The 13,423-nt window shown below is 47.7% G+C and overlaps 1 protein-coding gene across 3 annotated transcripts in view; it reads right to left on the bottom strand.

The window, feature by feature from the left end:
• Positions 1–13,423, bottom strand: part of LOC140398106 (cell surface glycoprotein MUC18-like) — a 340,911-nt gene that overhangs the window by 61,890 nt on the left and 265,598 nt on the right. For all 3 annotated transcript variants that reach the window (XM_072486362.1, XM_072486360.1, XM_072486361.1), the window contains exons 9-10: positions 9,331–9,455; positions 8,902–9,037 (exon numbers count right to left, since the gene is read on the bottom strand). In XM_072486362.1, coding sequence (XP_072342463.1) covers positions 8,902–9,037; positions 9,331–9,455 — 261 coding nt within the window. The remainder of the gene's footprint in view (positions 1–8,901; positions 9,038–9,330; positions 9,456–13,423) is intronic.

The following is a 13,423-nucleotide window of genomic DNA, read 5'->3' as shown; positions in this document are numbered from 1 at the left end:
ATTGCACATTTTTGGACCGTGGGAGGCAACCGGAGCACCCGGAAGAAACTTGCGCAGACACAGGGAGAAAGTGCAAACTCCACACACACCGTCACACAAGGCTAGAATTGAACCCGGGTCCCTGGCGCTGTGAGGCAGCAGTGCTAATAATAATATAATAACAATCGCGTATTGCCACAGGTAGGCTTCAGTGAAGTTACTGTGAAAAGCCCCGAGTCGCCACATTCCAGCGTCTGTTCGGGGAGGCCGGTACGGGAATTGAACCCCCGCTGCTGGCATTGTTTTGCATTACAAGCCAGCTATTTAGCCCACTGTGCTAAACCATCCCCTATGTAGTGCTAATCACTGTGTCACCATGCTGTTCATGTCTTTTCTGAAGGCACTGCCCCATTGCTGGAATACATTTTCTTAGTTCAAGTTGCTCTCCAGTACTTTGCCACCTTGATCATTCAACATATGTAAGCCTAGAATATCGGCAGGCAATTGGACCAAAGTCATTACAACAAAGTCTGATCTGGTCCTAGTTGTACCAATTAACACATCTCGAAAAGAAAGCAAATATAATTCCTTTATTCAAAATGGGAGGGTGACAGAAAGCAGGAAACGCCAGGCCAGCGTTTTTTGGAAAATCTTTTTATTGGCTTTTCTCATATTTATAAACTGTTGTTGCTGGTATACATTACATTTTTCTTGGCCGCACTAATTTGCTTTATTTTACAGAGAGGTTTGTTTTGTCCTTCATTTAACTAACCAAAAAAAAAATTTGCTGCCCTATGGATCGGTTTATGATATCCCCCCAACCTCCCCCCCCCCCCCCCCCACAACCCACCCCCCATTGGTTCAGCACCCTTCCCCCCCCCCACCCACCACCCATAGGTTTCAGCACCCTTCCGCCCCCCCCCACCCACCACCCATAGGTTTCAGCACCCTTCCGCCACCCCCCCACCTACCCCCCATTGGTTTCAGCACCCTTCTCTCCCCCCCCCCCCCCACTGGTTTCAGCACCCTTCCCCCCCCCCACTGGTTTCAGCACCCTTCTCCCCCCCCACCCCCCATTGGTTTCAGCACCCTTCCTCCCCCCCCACCCACCCCCCATTGGTTTCAGCACCCTTCCTCCCCCCCCCCACCCACCCCCATTGGTTTCAGCACCCACCCACCCCCCATTGGTTTCAGCACCCTTCCTCCCCCCCACGCCCCATTGGTTTCAGCACCCTTCCTCCCCCCCCCCACCCACCCCCCATTGGTTTCAGCACCCTTCCTCCTCTCTTGTGGTCCGTCCGTCCCCCCGGTTTGCGCAGTCCTTTGGTTCATCATCTTTTTTTTTCCTGGCTTACTCCTCGTTGGTGGCCTCGAACAGGTTTTGAAACAGGCCGATGAACTGCCCCCAAGTATCCATAGGAACATAAGAACTAGGAGCAGGAGTCGGCCATCTGGCCCCTCGAGCCTGCTCCGCCATTCAATGAGATCATGGCTGACCTTTTGTGGACTCAGCTCCACTTTCCGGTCCGAACACCATAACCCTTAATCCCTTTATTCTTAAAAAAACTATCTATCTTTATCTTTAAAACATTTAATGAAGGAGCCTCAACTGCGTCACTGGGCAAGGAATTCCATAGATTCACAACCCTTTGGGTGAAGGAGTTCCTCCTAAACTCAGTCCTGAATCTACTTCCCCTTATTTTGAGGCTATGCCCCCTAGTTCTGCTTTCACCCTCCAGTGGAAACAACCTCCAGCATCTATCCTATCTATTCCCGTCATAGTTGTATATGTTTCTATAAGATCCCCCCATCCTTCTAAATTCCAACAAGTACAGTCCCAGTCTACTCAACCTCTCCTCGAAATCCAACCCCTTCAGCAAGGGATTAACCTAGTGAATCTCCTTTGCACACCCTCCAGTGCCAGTACATCCTTTCTCAAGTAAGGAGACCAAAACTGAACATAATACTCCAGTTGTGGCCTCACTAACACCTTATACAATTGCAGCATAACCTCGCTAGTCTTAAACTCCATCCCTCTAGCAATGAAGGACAAAATTCCATTTGCCTTCTTTGCCTTTTCCTCGGATGGTGATGTCTAGCACGAGGGGACATAGCTTTAAATTGAGGGGAGATAGATATAGGGCAGATATCAGAGGTAGGTTCTTTACTCAGAGAGTAGTAAGGGTCTGGAATGCCCTGCCTGCAACAGTAGTGGACTCGCCAACACTAAGGGTATTCAAATGGTGATTGGATAGACATATGGACGATAAGGGAATAGTGTAGATGGGCTTTAGAGTGGGTTCACAGGTCGGCGCAACATCGAGGGCCGAAGGGCCTATACTGCGCTGTAATGTTCTATGTTCTATGTTCTAATCACCTGTTGCACCTGTAAACCAACTTTTTGCGACTCATGCACTAGCACACCCAGGTCTCTCTGCACAGCAGCATGTTTTAATATTTTATCATTTAAATAATAATCCCTTTTGCTGTTATTCCTACCAAAATGGATAACCTCACATTTGTCAACATTGTATTCCATCTGCCAGACCCTAGCCCATTCACTTAGCCTATCCAAATCCCTCTGCAGGCTTCCAGTATCCTCTGCACTTTTTGCTTTACCACTCATCTTAGTGTCGTCTGCAAACTTTGCCACATTGCCCTTGGTCCCCAACTCCAAATCATCTATGTAAATTGTGAACAATTGTATTCCCAACACTGATCACTGAGGGACACCACTAGCTCCAGATTGCCAACCAGAGAAACACCCATTAATCCCCACTCTTTGCTTTCTATTAATTAACCAATCCTCTATCCATGCTACTACTTTTCCCTTAATGCCATGCATCTTTATCTTATGCAGCAACCTTTTGTGTGGCACCTTGTCAATAGCTTTCTGGATCCAGATATACCACATCCATTGGCTCCCCGTTATCTATCGCACTGGTAATGTCCTCAAAAAATTCCACTAAATTAGTTAGGCACGACCTGCCCTTTATGAACCCATGCTGCGTCTGCCCAATGGGACAATTTCCATCGGGCAGACGCATCATGGGTTCATAAAGGGCAGGTCGTGCTTAACTAATTTAGTGGAATTTTTTGAGGACATTACCAGTGCGGTGGATAACGGGGAGCCAATGGATGTGGTATATCTGGATTTCCAGGAAGCCTTCCTCTAACCCTTGGATGGCGTACTTAATCTTCTCCACGTGGCAAAATTCCGAGAGGTCAGCGAGCCGGTCTGCAGCTTTGGGTGGTGCTGCCGATCGCCAGCTGAGCAGGATCTCCGGCGTGCGATTAGGGAAGCGAAAGCAAGGGCGTTGGCCCCCTTCCCCATGTGTAACTCTGGCTGCTCCGATACCCCGAAGATTGCCACTATTGGGTATGGCTTCACCATCACCCCCACAACCCTGGACATTGCCTCGGAGAAGGCTGTCCAGAACTCAGCAAGCTTGGGGCAAGCCCAAATTATGTGTGTGTGGTTGGCCGGGCCCCTCTGGCACCGCTCACATTTGTCCTCCAGCTCCGGGAAGAACCTGCTCATTCGGGTTCTGGTCAGGTGTGCTCTGTGCCCCACTTTGAGCTGCATTAGGCTTAGCCTTGCACAGGAGGAGGTGGAGTTCACCCTGCTCAGTGCTTTGCTCCAGAATCCCCATCCTACTGGCTGCAAAGCAAGGCCAGGCAGAATATCTGGGGCAGGAGCATCCCTCCCGATGAACTGAACAAGTTCAATGCCCGCTTTGAACAGTCCGCCAATACATCAGTGCCACCCGCCCCAACAGCCTTGGACACACCCATACCCACTATTACACCCTTGGAGGTAAGAGCTGCCTTCTTGAAAGTAAACCCGCGCAAAGCGACGGGCCCCAACGGAGTCCCTGGGCGAGCACTCAGCCTGCGCTGACCAGCTGGCGAGTGTATTCGCAGATATTTTCAACACCTCACTTCTCCGCCTCGAGGTTCCTACCTGCTTCAAGAAGACCACCATAGCAGCACGGTAGCACAAGTGGATAGCACTGTGGCTTCACAGGGTCCCAGGTTCGATTCCGCACTCGGTCACTGTCTGTGCGGAGTCTGCACGTTCTCCCCGTGTCTGCATGGGTTTCCTCCAGGTGCTCCGGTTTCCTCCCACAGTCCAAAGACGTGCAGGTTAGGTGGATTGGCCATGATAAATTCCCCTTAGTGACCAAAAAGGTTAGAAGGGGTTATTGGGTAACGGGGATAGAGTGGAAGCGAGGGCTTAAGTGGGTCGGTGCAGACTCGACGGGCCAAATGGCCTCCTTCTGCACTGTGTGACCCATGTTCTATAATACCAGTACCAAAGAAGACAAGGTAGCCTGCCTCAACGACTACCGACTGGTGGCCCTGACGTCAGTTATTATGAAATGTTTTGAGCGGCTAGTCGTGAGTCGGATCAACGCCAGCCTCACAGATGGTCTTGCTCCATTGCAGTTCACCTACCGCGGCAACTGATCCACAGCATATGCTATCTCTCTGGCCCTACAATCAACACTCGAACACCTCGACAACAAGGACACCTACGGAAGACTGCTGTTCATAGACTACAGCTCCGCCTTCAACACCATTATCACAACATGACTAATAACCAAACTCTGCAACCTTGGACTTGACCCCTCCCTGTGCAGCTGGATCCTTGACTTCCTCACCAACAGACCGCAATCTGTCAGGATAGGCAACAGCACCTGCTCCACAATAGTCCTCAACACTGGGGCCCCACAAGGACATGTGCTCAGTCCTCTATTGTAGTCCCTATACACACACAACTGTGTGGCGAGATTTAACTCCAACTCAATCTATAAATTTGCAGATGATATGACTGTGGTGGGCCGTATCTCAAACAACGACAAATCAGATTACAGGAGGGAGATAGATCACTTGGTTGCATGGTGTACCGAAAACAACCTCTCTCTAAATGCTGGAAAGACCCAGGAACTCAGCATCGACTTCAGGAAGCGTAGCACGACCCCGCCGCCCCCCTGCCTACATCAATGGCTCCGAAGTGGAGATGGTCGATAGTTTTAAGTTCCTGGGGGTCACCATCACCAACAGTCTGTCCTGGTCCACTCACATTGATACAACAGTCAAGAAAGCCCAACAACATCTCTACTTCCTACAGAAGCTAAAGAAATTCGGCATGTCTGCATTGAGTCTCACAAACTTCTACAGATGTGCCATAGAGAGCATCCTATCCAGCTGCATCACAGCCTGGTATGGCAACTGCTTGGCCAAGATCACAAGAAACTGCAGAGTGTGGTGAACTCAGCCCAACGCATCACACAAGCTTACCACCCTCCCATTGATTCCGTAATACACCTCGCGCTGCCTCAGGAAGGCAGACAGCATTGTCAGAGACCCCTCCCACCCAGGTTTTCCCTCACCAGACCATTCCATCAGGCAGAAGATACAAAAGTCTGAAGACCCGCACATCCAGACAGAGGAACAGCTTCTTCCCCACAGCTACTAGACTCCTCAACGACTCCCCCTCGGACTGATCTATTCCCTGTAAGAACACTATTCATGACGCCTGATGCTGCTCTTGTTTGGCCTTGTTCCACACTGTAACCAATCACTATTTGTTGATGCACCACTGTCAATGTACTCTGTCGATATAAGCAGGCAGCATAATCAAAGATCCCTCCCACCCGGCTTACTCACTGTTCCAACTTCTTCCATCGGGCAGGAGATACAGAAGTCTGAGAACACGCACAAACAAATTCAAAAACAACTTCTTCCCCGCTGTTACCAGACTCCCAAATGACCCTCTTATGGACTGACCTCATTAACACTACACCCTGTATGATTCATCCGATGCCGGTGCTTATGTAGTTACATTGTGTACCTTGTGTTGCCCTATTACGTATTTTCTTTTATTTCCTGTTCTTTTCGTGTACTTAATGATCTGTTGAGCTGCTCGTAGAAAAATACTTCTCATTGTGCCTTGGTACACGTGACAATAAACAAAATCCAAAATCCATTTCAATAATAATGATGATTATTATATGATTATAAACTCCATTTGCCATTTCTATGCCCAACCCTCCAACCTATCCATATCCTGTTGTATCTTCTGACAATCCTTGGCACTATTAGCAACTCCGCCAATCTTCGTGTCATCTGCAAACTTACTAATCAGACCGCCAACATTTTACTCCAGATGATTTATATATACTACAAACAACAGAGGTCCCAGTACTTGTAACCATCTGGGATGACCACTTCCCGATTACAAAATGGACACTTTGCAAAGATTGCTGCAAACCATTTCCATACTAATGAGCCATCCCCGGGATCAAAAAGGTAACATTTAAGTAAACAATACCAAGACAGACACCCCGGTGCCAGAGGAAACCAGAACAAAGCAGGCCAACAGCCACCTAGGACACGTCCAGCAATCAGGGCACCCACCCCTCTATTAGAGGAAATCGCTGAGAACGATTGGGAAACGGCCCAATTAATTGGGGCCAGGTTTAAGGCCTGCCCAAAAGCGCGCAAAGCCCCTTTTGGGTATAAGAAGAATCTCCCAAGAGAGAATCGCTCTCTTGCGGCCCCGGCTCTCACCAAGGAGAGACCTGCCCAACAGCAACATCACAACAAGTCAGTCCAAGGTCAGCGCATGCTACAAGACAGACGCTCCTAACTGTTATTCTGTACCAACTCGACCCCACAGCCTCAGAACCGAACAACGGCCATTGTTCCTCTGACTGAGTGGGCACCCGAAGCTAAGTATAGGCTTTTAGTAATAGTGATAGTTTAGTTTGTAGAGTTTTATGCATGAGTACATTTGACTGTGTGTAAATAAATGAGCATTGAGTTTGAACTTACTAACTGGTGTATCGAGTCTTTGATCAGTATTCGGTTTTGAACCTTGTGGCGGTATCGAAAGATACCTGGCGACTCTAGAGCGAACGTAATTAGAATTAATGAAGGCCACCATATTGGCCGCCATCTCCAGAGCCAAAGTAAGGGAAACACAATTAGCAACATACTGATCCCTGCGGAACGCCACTACCTATAGATCTCCATTCAGGCAGCAGTGGGTAGCACTGTTGCTTCACAGTGCCAGGGTCTCAGGTTCGATTCCTGGCTTGGGTCGCTGTCTGTGTGGAGTCTGCACATTCTCCCTGTGTCTGTGTGGGTTTCCTCCGGGTGCTCCGGTTTCCTCCCACAAGTCCCGAAAGACGTGCTTGTTCGGTGAATTGGACATTCTGAATTCTCTCTCTGCATACCCGAACAGGCGCCTGAGAGTGGTGACTAGGGGTCTTTCACAGTAACTTCATTGCAGTGTCAATGTAAACCTACTTGTGACAGTAAAAGATTATTATTACTGGAAAAACATCCTTTCACAGCTACTCTCTATCTTCTATAACCAAGCCAGTTCTGTATCCATCTAGCCAGCCCACCCCGAATCCAATGTGATTTCAGTTTTTGTATCAGTCTGCCATGTGGGATATTGTCAAACGCTTTACTAAAGTCCATATAAACTACATCCACAGCCCTTCCCTCATCAATTTGTTTTGTCAAAAAACTCAACCAAGTTGGTGAGACATGACCTTTTCCAAACAAAACCTTGTTGCCTGTCACTAAGTCATCCATTTTCCTCCAAATGTGCAAATATCCTGTCCCTCAGTATCTTTTTCAAAAGCTTCCCAACCACTGAGGTCAGGCTCACCAGCCTACAATTTGTTGGATTATCCCTGCGTCCTTTCTTAAATAAGGGAACAACATTGGCTATTCTCCAGTCCTCTGGAACCTCACCTGTAGTCAAAGAGGAACATAGAACATAGTACATTACAGCGCAGTACAGGCCCTTCGACCCTCGATGTTGCGCCGACCTGTGAAACCACTCTCCAAAGCCCATCTACACTATTCCCTTATCGTCCATATGTCTATCCAATGACCATTTGAATGGCCTTAGTGTTGGCGAGTCCACTACTGTTGCAGGCAGGGCATTCCACACCCTTACTACTCTCTGACTAAAGAACCTACCTCTGACATCTGTCTTTTATCAACCTCCCCTCAATTTAAAGCTATGTCCCCTCGTGCTAGACATCACCATCACCTCGTAACCTTCGTCTCTCTAACCAAAACAGCCTCAAGTCCCTCAGCCTTTCCTCATAGATGTTACCAGGCAACATTCTGGTAAATCTCCTCTGCACCCTTTCCAATGCTTCTACATCCTTCCTATAATGCGGCGACCAGAATTGCACGCATTACTCCAAATGCGGCTGCACCAGAGTTTTGTACAGCTGCAACATGACCTCATGGCTCCGACACTTAAGTTGGTGGAGTTGGGGACAGTGCGGAAGGATGTTACAAGTTACAGAGGGACATAGATAAGCTGCAGCCCTGGGCTGAGAGGTGGTAAATGGAGTTTAATGCAGAAAAGTGTGAGGTGATTCATTTTGGAAGGAATAACAGGAAGACAGAGTACTGGGCTAATGGTAAGATTCTTCCTTTGTTAAATTGACGTTCTCAAGAGGGTTCACACACCTATTCCTGACCTCAACATCCGTCATGTCCTTCTCCCTGGTGAATACCGATACAAAATACTCATGAAGGATTCGATGGGCCGAATGGCATCTTTCTGTGCCATAATGACTCAGAGCAGTTTGCGGTATCTCAGAGTGTTACAATGAGCAGTGTGGATGTATCAATGTTACAGTGAGAGATGTGGGGTTTATTAAGAGTGTTGCACTGAGCAATGTGGGGTATCAAAGTGCTACTGTGAGGTCTGTGGGGTGCATCAGCGTATTACAGTGAGAGGTGTGGGGGATACCATTATTATAGTGAGGTTGTGATTTTTATCATGTATGTTACAATCAAGAGTGATGTATCAGAGCAATGTTTAATACATTAATAGCAAACAGGATGCACAGAGTGATTTTACTGATTGGCTTCTCATACCTTTAACTATAATGCTGATGGTTTTTTGTTGATACAGGCTTGGAATGTTCTGGGCTGTAACTTCACAGGTGTAGGTTCCAGAATCACCAAATGTGACCACTGGTAGTTGAAGCTCATTTTCAGGACTGATTGTCTTCTAAAGGAGCAATCACGAGATGGTTAATATACAGCAAGTGTGGGAAAGTCTTCCCGTAACAGCCTCCCTGAACAGGCGCCGAAATGTGGCGACTAGGGGCTTTTCACAGTAACTTCATTTGAAGCCTACTTGTGACAATAAGCGATTTTCATTCATTTCATTTTCATTTATTCATTCATTTCATTTCATTCAAAGGCATGTACGATGTATCGGAATATTCCACTTAATATTATGCAAAGAGGAAATTAACCCAAAAGGTTCTTTCAAGAATCATTCTATGGTTTTACACCTACCTTGTGTTTTTTCCAAATCACAGATGTCTGTTGTGACCCCTCCGCACTACAATGTATAGTTTTATTTTTGTCACCCGCCTTAAAAATATACGGTCCTTGTGGTTTCAATGCAATAGGATCCAGATCTGTTAGAAGGTAGCAGAAAGGAAGAGAAACTCAATTACTTGTCAGCTCTGTGACTTTTAATCCTTATATAAAACAGGAACCTGACCCTTCAGCATACAAACCATCTTCAGCATGCTTGATGGCTCACTGTGTGATTACAGCTTCCAGTGTGCTACTGAGCAATATAGGGTGGAAAAAATCCAGATACAATCCATGATTTGCATTGAGTTAAGCCAGTAAGGATACCCATGAGCTGGGAAGGCAAAAAACAGCCAGGGTACCTAATCCTGATCTACTGGAGCATACCTTTATCAAGTTGGTTAACAAAAGCATCGGGTTTGGTTCAATGTCCAAACAGTAAAATAGTTTATTGACACGCTCTGTTTGGAGTTTTTGGGCTACCTTGGTATCTGACATATGTGAAAACCCAGTATTATGCTCAAGAACTTGACACTGAGTCACTGAAAAAATATCCACGCAGCTCTATTTTGGCAGAGAAATTCAAGCTCATTCTCTTCCCACGTGAACAATTGACATAACAAGTGTAGATATTTTAGTTTGGCAAAAAGCAAGGTCTGAAGTTCAGCCATGAGATTAAACACAAAGTTGTCTGGACTCGGATCTTCTATATCACCTTGGGATCACCTTAATCCCAAAGTGATCCATCTTAGCTAACTTCCCGGGAGAACAGTCACCACATAAACAATTGTAAGTGAAAAGTAAAACCAGGCTCTCACAAGGAACACAACTCACCACAGAAGTGTAAATGAATTTTTCCATCACCACCAAACATAATATGAACCCGCCATTACCCACAAATCATGGCTCTATTATTTTTAAGTGTGGAACTCTAACTGTAATTGTGTGTCTCCACATCCAAAACTGAACCTTGAATGTATGAGTTTTCATACTCTGTGTCCAGTTAATGCCTTTAACAGCTGCTATCCTTAAGTGTTAGCTGTGGCTTGCTGGGTAGCATTCTTTCTTTTTGAGTCTGAAATTGCTGCGTTCAAGTCCCATTCCATGACTTGAGCACAGAATATAGCCTGACACACTAGTGCAATGGTGAAGGAGTGCTGCACTGTCAAAAATGCTGTGTTTTTGAAATGACATTAAACGGAGACCCTGTTCGGTCTTCTCAGGAGGACGTAAAAAATCCAATGGCACTATTTTTAAGAAGAGCATGGAAGTTATTCCTCGTGTTCTGGCCAATATTTATTCCACAACCAACATCACAGGAACAAATGATCTAGTCATTTCCACATTGCTGTATGTGGGAGCTTGCTATGTACATTGTCAGTGTCCTTCCTGTTTATTCCTCCTTTCTTTTATATTTGCAGTTACATTTTTGATCCATGGATGATTATTGGACATGTCATTTTGAGGCAAGCAGAAGAATGCGGAAGTTACAGGAGAGATCATTCTGCTATGTTGTGCTGGTTTAAACTGAAGTTACAAACTGGTCAGCACCAGTGAAAGAAGAGTTGAGACTCGGTTTGATTGATTGGCTGGTGATCAAAAGGCTGTGCTCTGCCGGTAACAGGTGGTGATTGGATCCTATTCCACTGGGATGCTTTTCAGAGTCCCAAGGTTTCAATTTGGTTTCAGTTTTAATTCTCACAGTACGGTGAAAAGATCCAGCTAGCTCTCTCCGGAAAGATCCAGCTTACTCTCTCCGGAAGGCTGCTGTGAGGGCTGTCTCTCTCTCTCTCCAGAAAGCCTGTGGGTGCTGTATTCCTGAGACGACAGAGGCCTGAAGACAAAACTATGAACTGAAAGCAAAGTTTGATGTAAGGCGCCTCTCCAGGAAAGTTGTGAGTACTGCATTTTTAAACCACAGACAACCTGAATGAACAAATCTCCAAGGAAGACCTTTACAGGCTGTAAATTAAAGACTTTAAACTGTGAGTTTACTGTGAAGAAAGTGTGCTAAAGAACCATCATCTGAAACAAAGACTCTTTTTCCCTCCACTTATTTTTACCCCTTTCCACCTCCGTGTTTGTCTGTCTTTGTGTGTGTGTGTGTGTCTGTCTTTGTGTGTGTCTGTCTTTGTGTTTGTCTGTCTTTGTGTTTGTCTGTCTTTGTGTTTGTCTGTCTTTGTGTTTGTCTGTCTTTGTGTTTGTCTGTCTTTGTGTGTGTGTGTGTGCAATTAGGAATTAGTTAATAGTTAACCAGTTCTATTTACTGCATGTTTCATTATAGTCCTTGTTATAAATAGACAGTAATTGTGTTTACATTTACAAACCAGGGCCGGGATTCTCCCCTACCCGGTGGGGTGGGGGGTCCCGGTGGGATGGAGTTCTCCGCACCTTTAGGGGCCAAGCCCTCACCGTGAGGGGCTAGGCGTGCGCCGGAGTGGTTTCCGCTCCACCGGCTGGCATGGAAGGCCTTTGGCGCCACACCAGCCGGGGCCTAAAGGACTTCGCCGGCTGGCGGAAATCCGCGCATGTGCGGGAGCGCCAGCGGCTGCTGATGTCATCCCCGCACATGCGTGAGTGGGGGGGGTGTCTCTTACGCGTCGGCCATGGTAAAGGCTGTGGCTGAGGCGGAAGGAAGAGTGCCCCCACGGCACAGGCCCGCCCGCGGATCGGTGGGCCCCAACCGCGGGCCAGGCCACCATGGGGGCACCCCCGGGGCCAGATCGTCCCGCGTCGCCCCCCCACCCCCCCAAGGACCCTGGAGCACACCCGCGCCGCCTAGTCCTGCCGGTAAGAGAGGTGGTTTGATTCTCGCCGGCGGGACAGGCATTCTAGCAGCGGGACTTCGGGCCGGAGAATCGCTGGGGGTGGCCGCCGACTGGCACGGCGCGATTCCCGCCCCTGCTGAATATCCGGTGCTGGAGAATTCGGCAACCGGTGGGGGAGGGATTCATGCCAGCTCCCGCCGATTCTCCGACCCGGCGGGGGGGGGGTTTCGGTGAATCTCGTCCTTGGTGACTGTGATTATTGGGCAGCCAAGGGCCAAAGAGGTTGGATATTTTTATAAGAATTATTGATTAATTCAGTTGTGTTGTGACCTTTTTATTATCATAGAATTTACAGTGCAGAAGGAGGCCATTCGGCCCATCGAGTCTGCACCGGCTCTTGGAAAGAGCACCCTACCCAAGGTCAACACCTCCACCCTATCCCCATAACCCAGTAACTCCACCCAACATTAAGGGCAATTTTGGACACTTAGGGCAATTTATCATGGCCAGTCCATCTAACCTGCACATGTTTGGGCTGTGGGAGGAAACCGGAGCACCCGGAGGAAACCCACGCACACACGGGGAGGATGTGCAGACTCCGCACAGACAGTGACCCAAGCCGGAATCGAACCTGGAACCCTGGAGCTATGAAGCAATTGTGCTATCCGCAATGCTACTGTGCTGCCCTCTGGGTATGTGGGGCCGGAATTGACCACACACTAGCCCAGGGTGTTGTAAAAAGGTATTTGCCACATTTCCTACTTTACAACAATCACACTTCAAAAGTACTTAATTAGCTTTAAAGCATTTTGGTCTTCTGATGGTCATGAAAGTCATTATATGTATGATCAGGAGGGGATTTCCCGCCTCTGTTTTCAGCGGGCGAGAGCTTCGAGGTGGAGTCCCAAATGACTTTTACACTAGTGGGATTTCCTTGCTCAATTGTCTCTGCCCCCGCCAGTGACCGAACAAGGTCCCCACCTTGCAATGATGGAAACCCCATTTGAATTAATTTTAATATAATTAGCGGGCCTCCCTGCTGGAAACTCCCCCCCCCCCCCCCCCCCCCCCCCCCCACGTCTGAAAGTTGCCTGACACGGGTTTCCGACTGTAGGGAGAGGGACATACCCGGGCAATTTCCTGGCCATGCCACTTCAGTGCTGGGGGGTTAGGGGAATCTTCTGTTCGGGAGGTGGGAGGGGTTTGGGTTTGTGTCCATGGTGGGGGGTTATTCTTAACATTTTTATTCTTTTTATGTTGGGGAGCCGTTTAGAAATGTTGCCCAATCTGTCAGGAACCAA

The sequence above is a fragment of the Scyliorhinus torazame genome, chromosome 21, assembly GCF_047496885.1.
Source record: "Scyliorhinus torazame isolate Kashiwa2021f chromosome 21, sScyTor2.1, whole genome shotgun sequence".
Classification (NCBI taxonomy): domain Eukaryota; kingdom Metazoa; phylum Chordata; class Chondrichthyes; order Carcharhiniformes; family Scyliorhinidae; genus Scyliorhinus; species Scyliorhinus torazame.
Note: the sequence above shows the minus strand (reverse complement) of the source record. Positions and strands in the feature narration are given on the sequence as shown.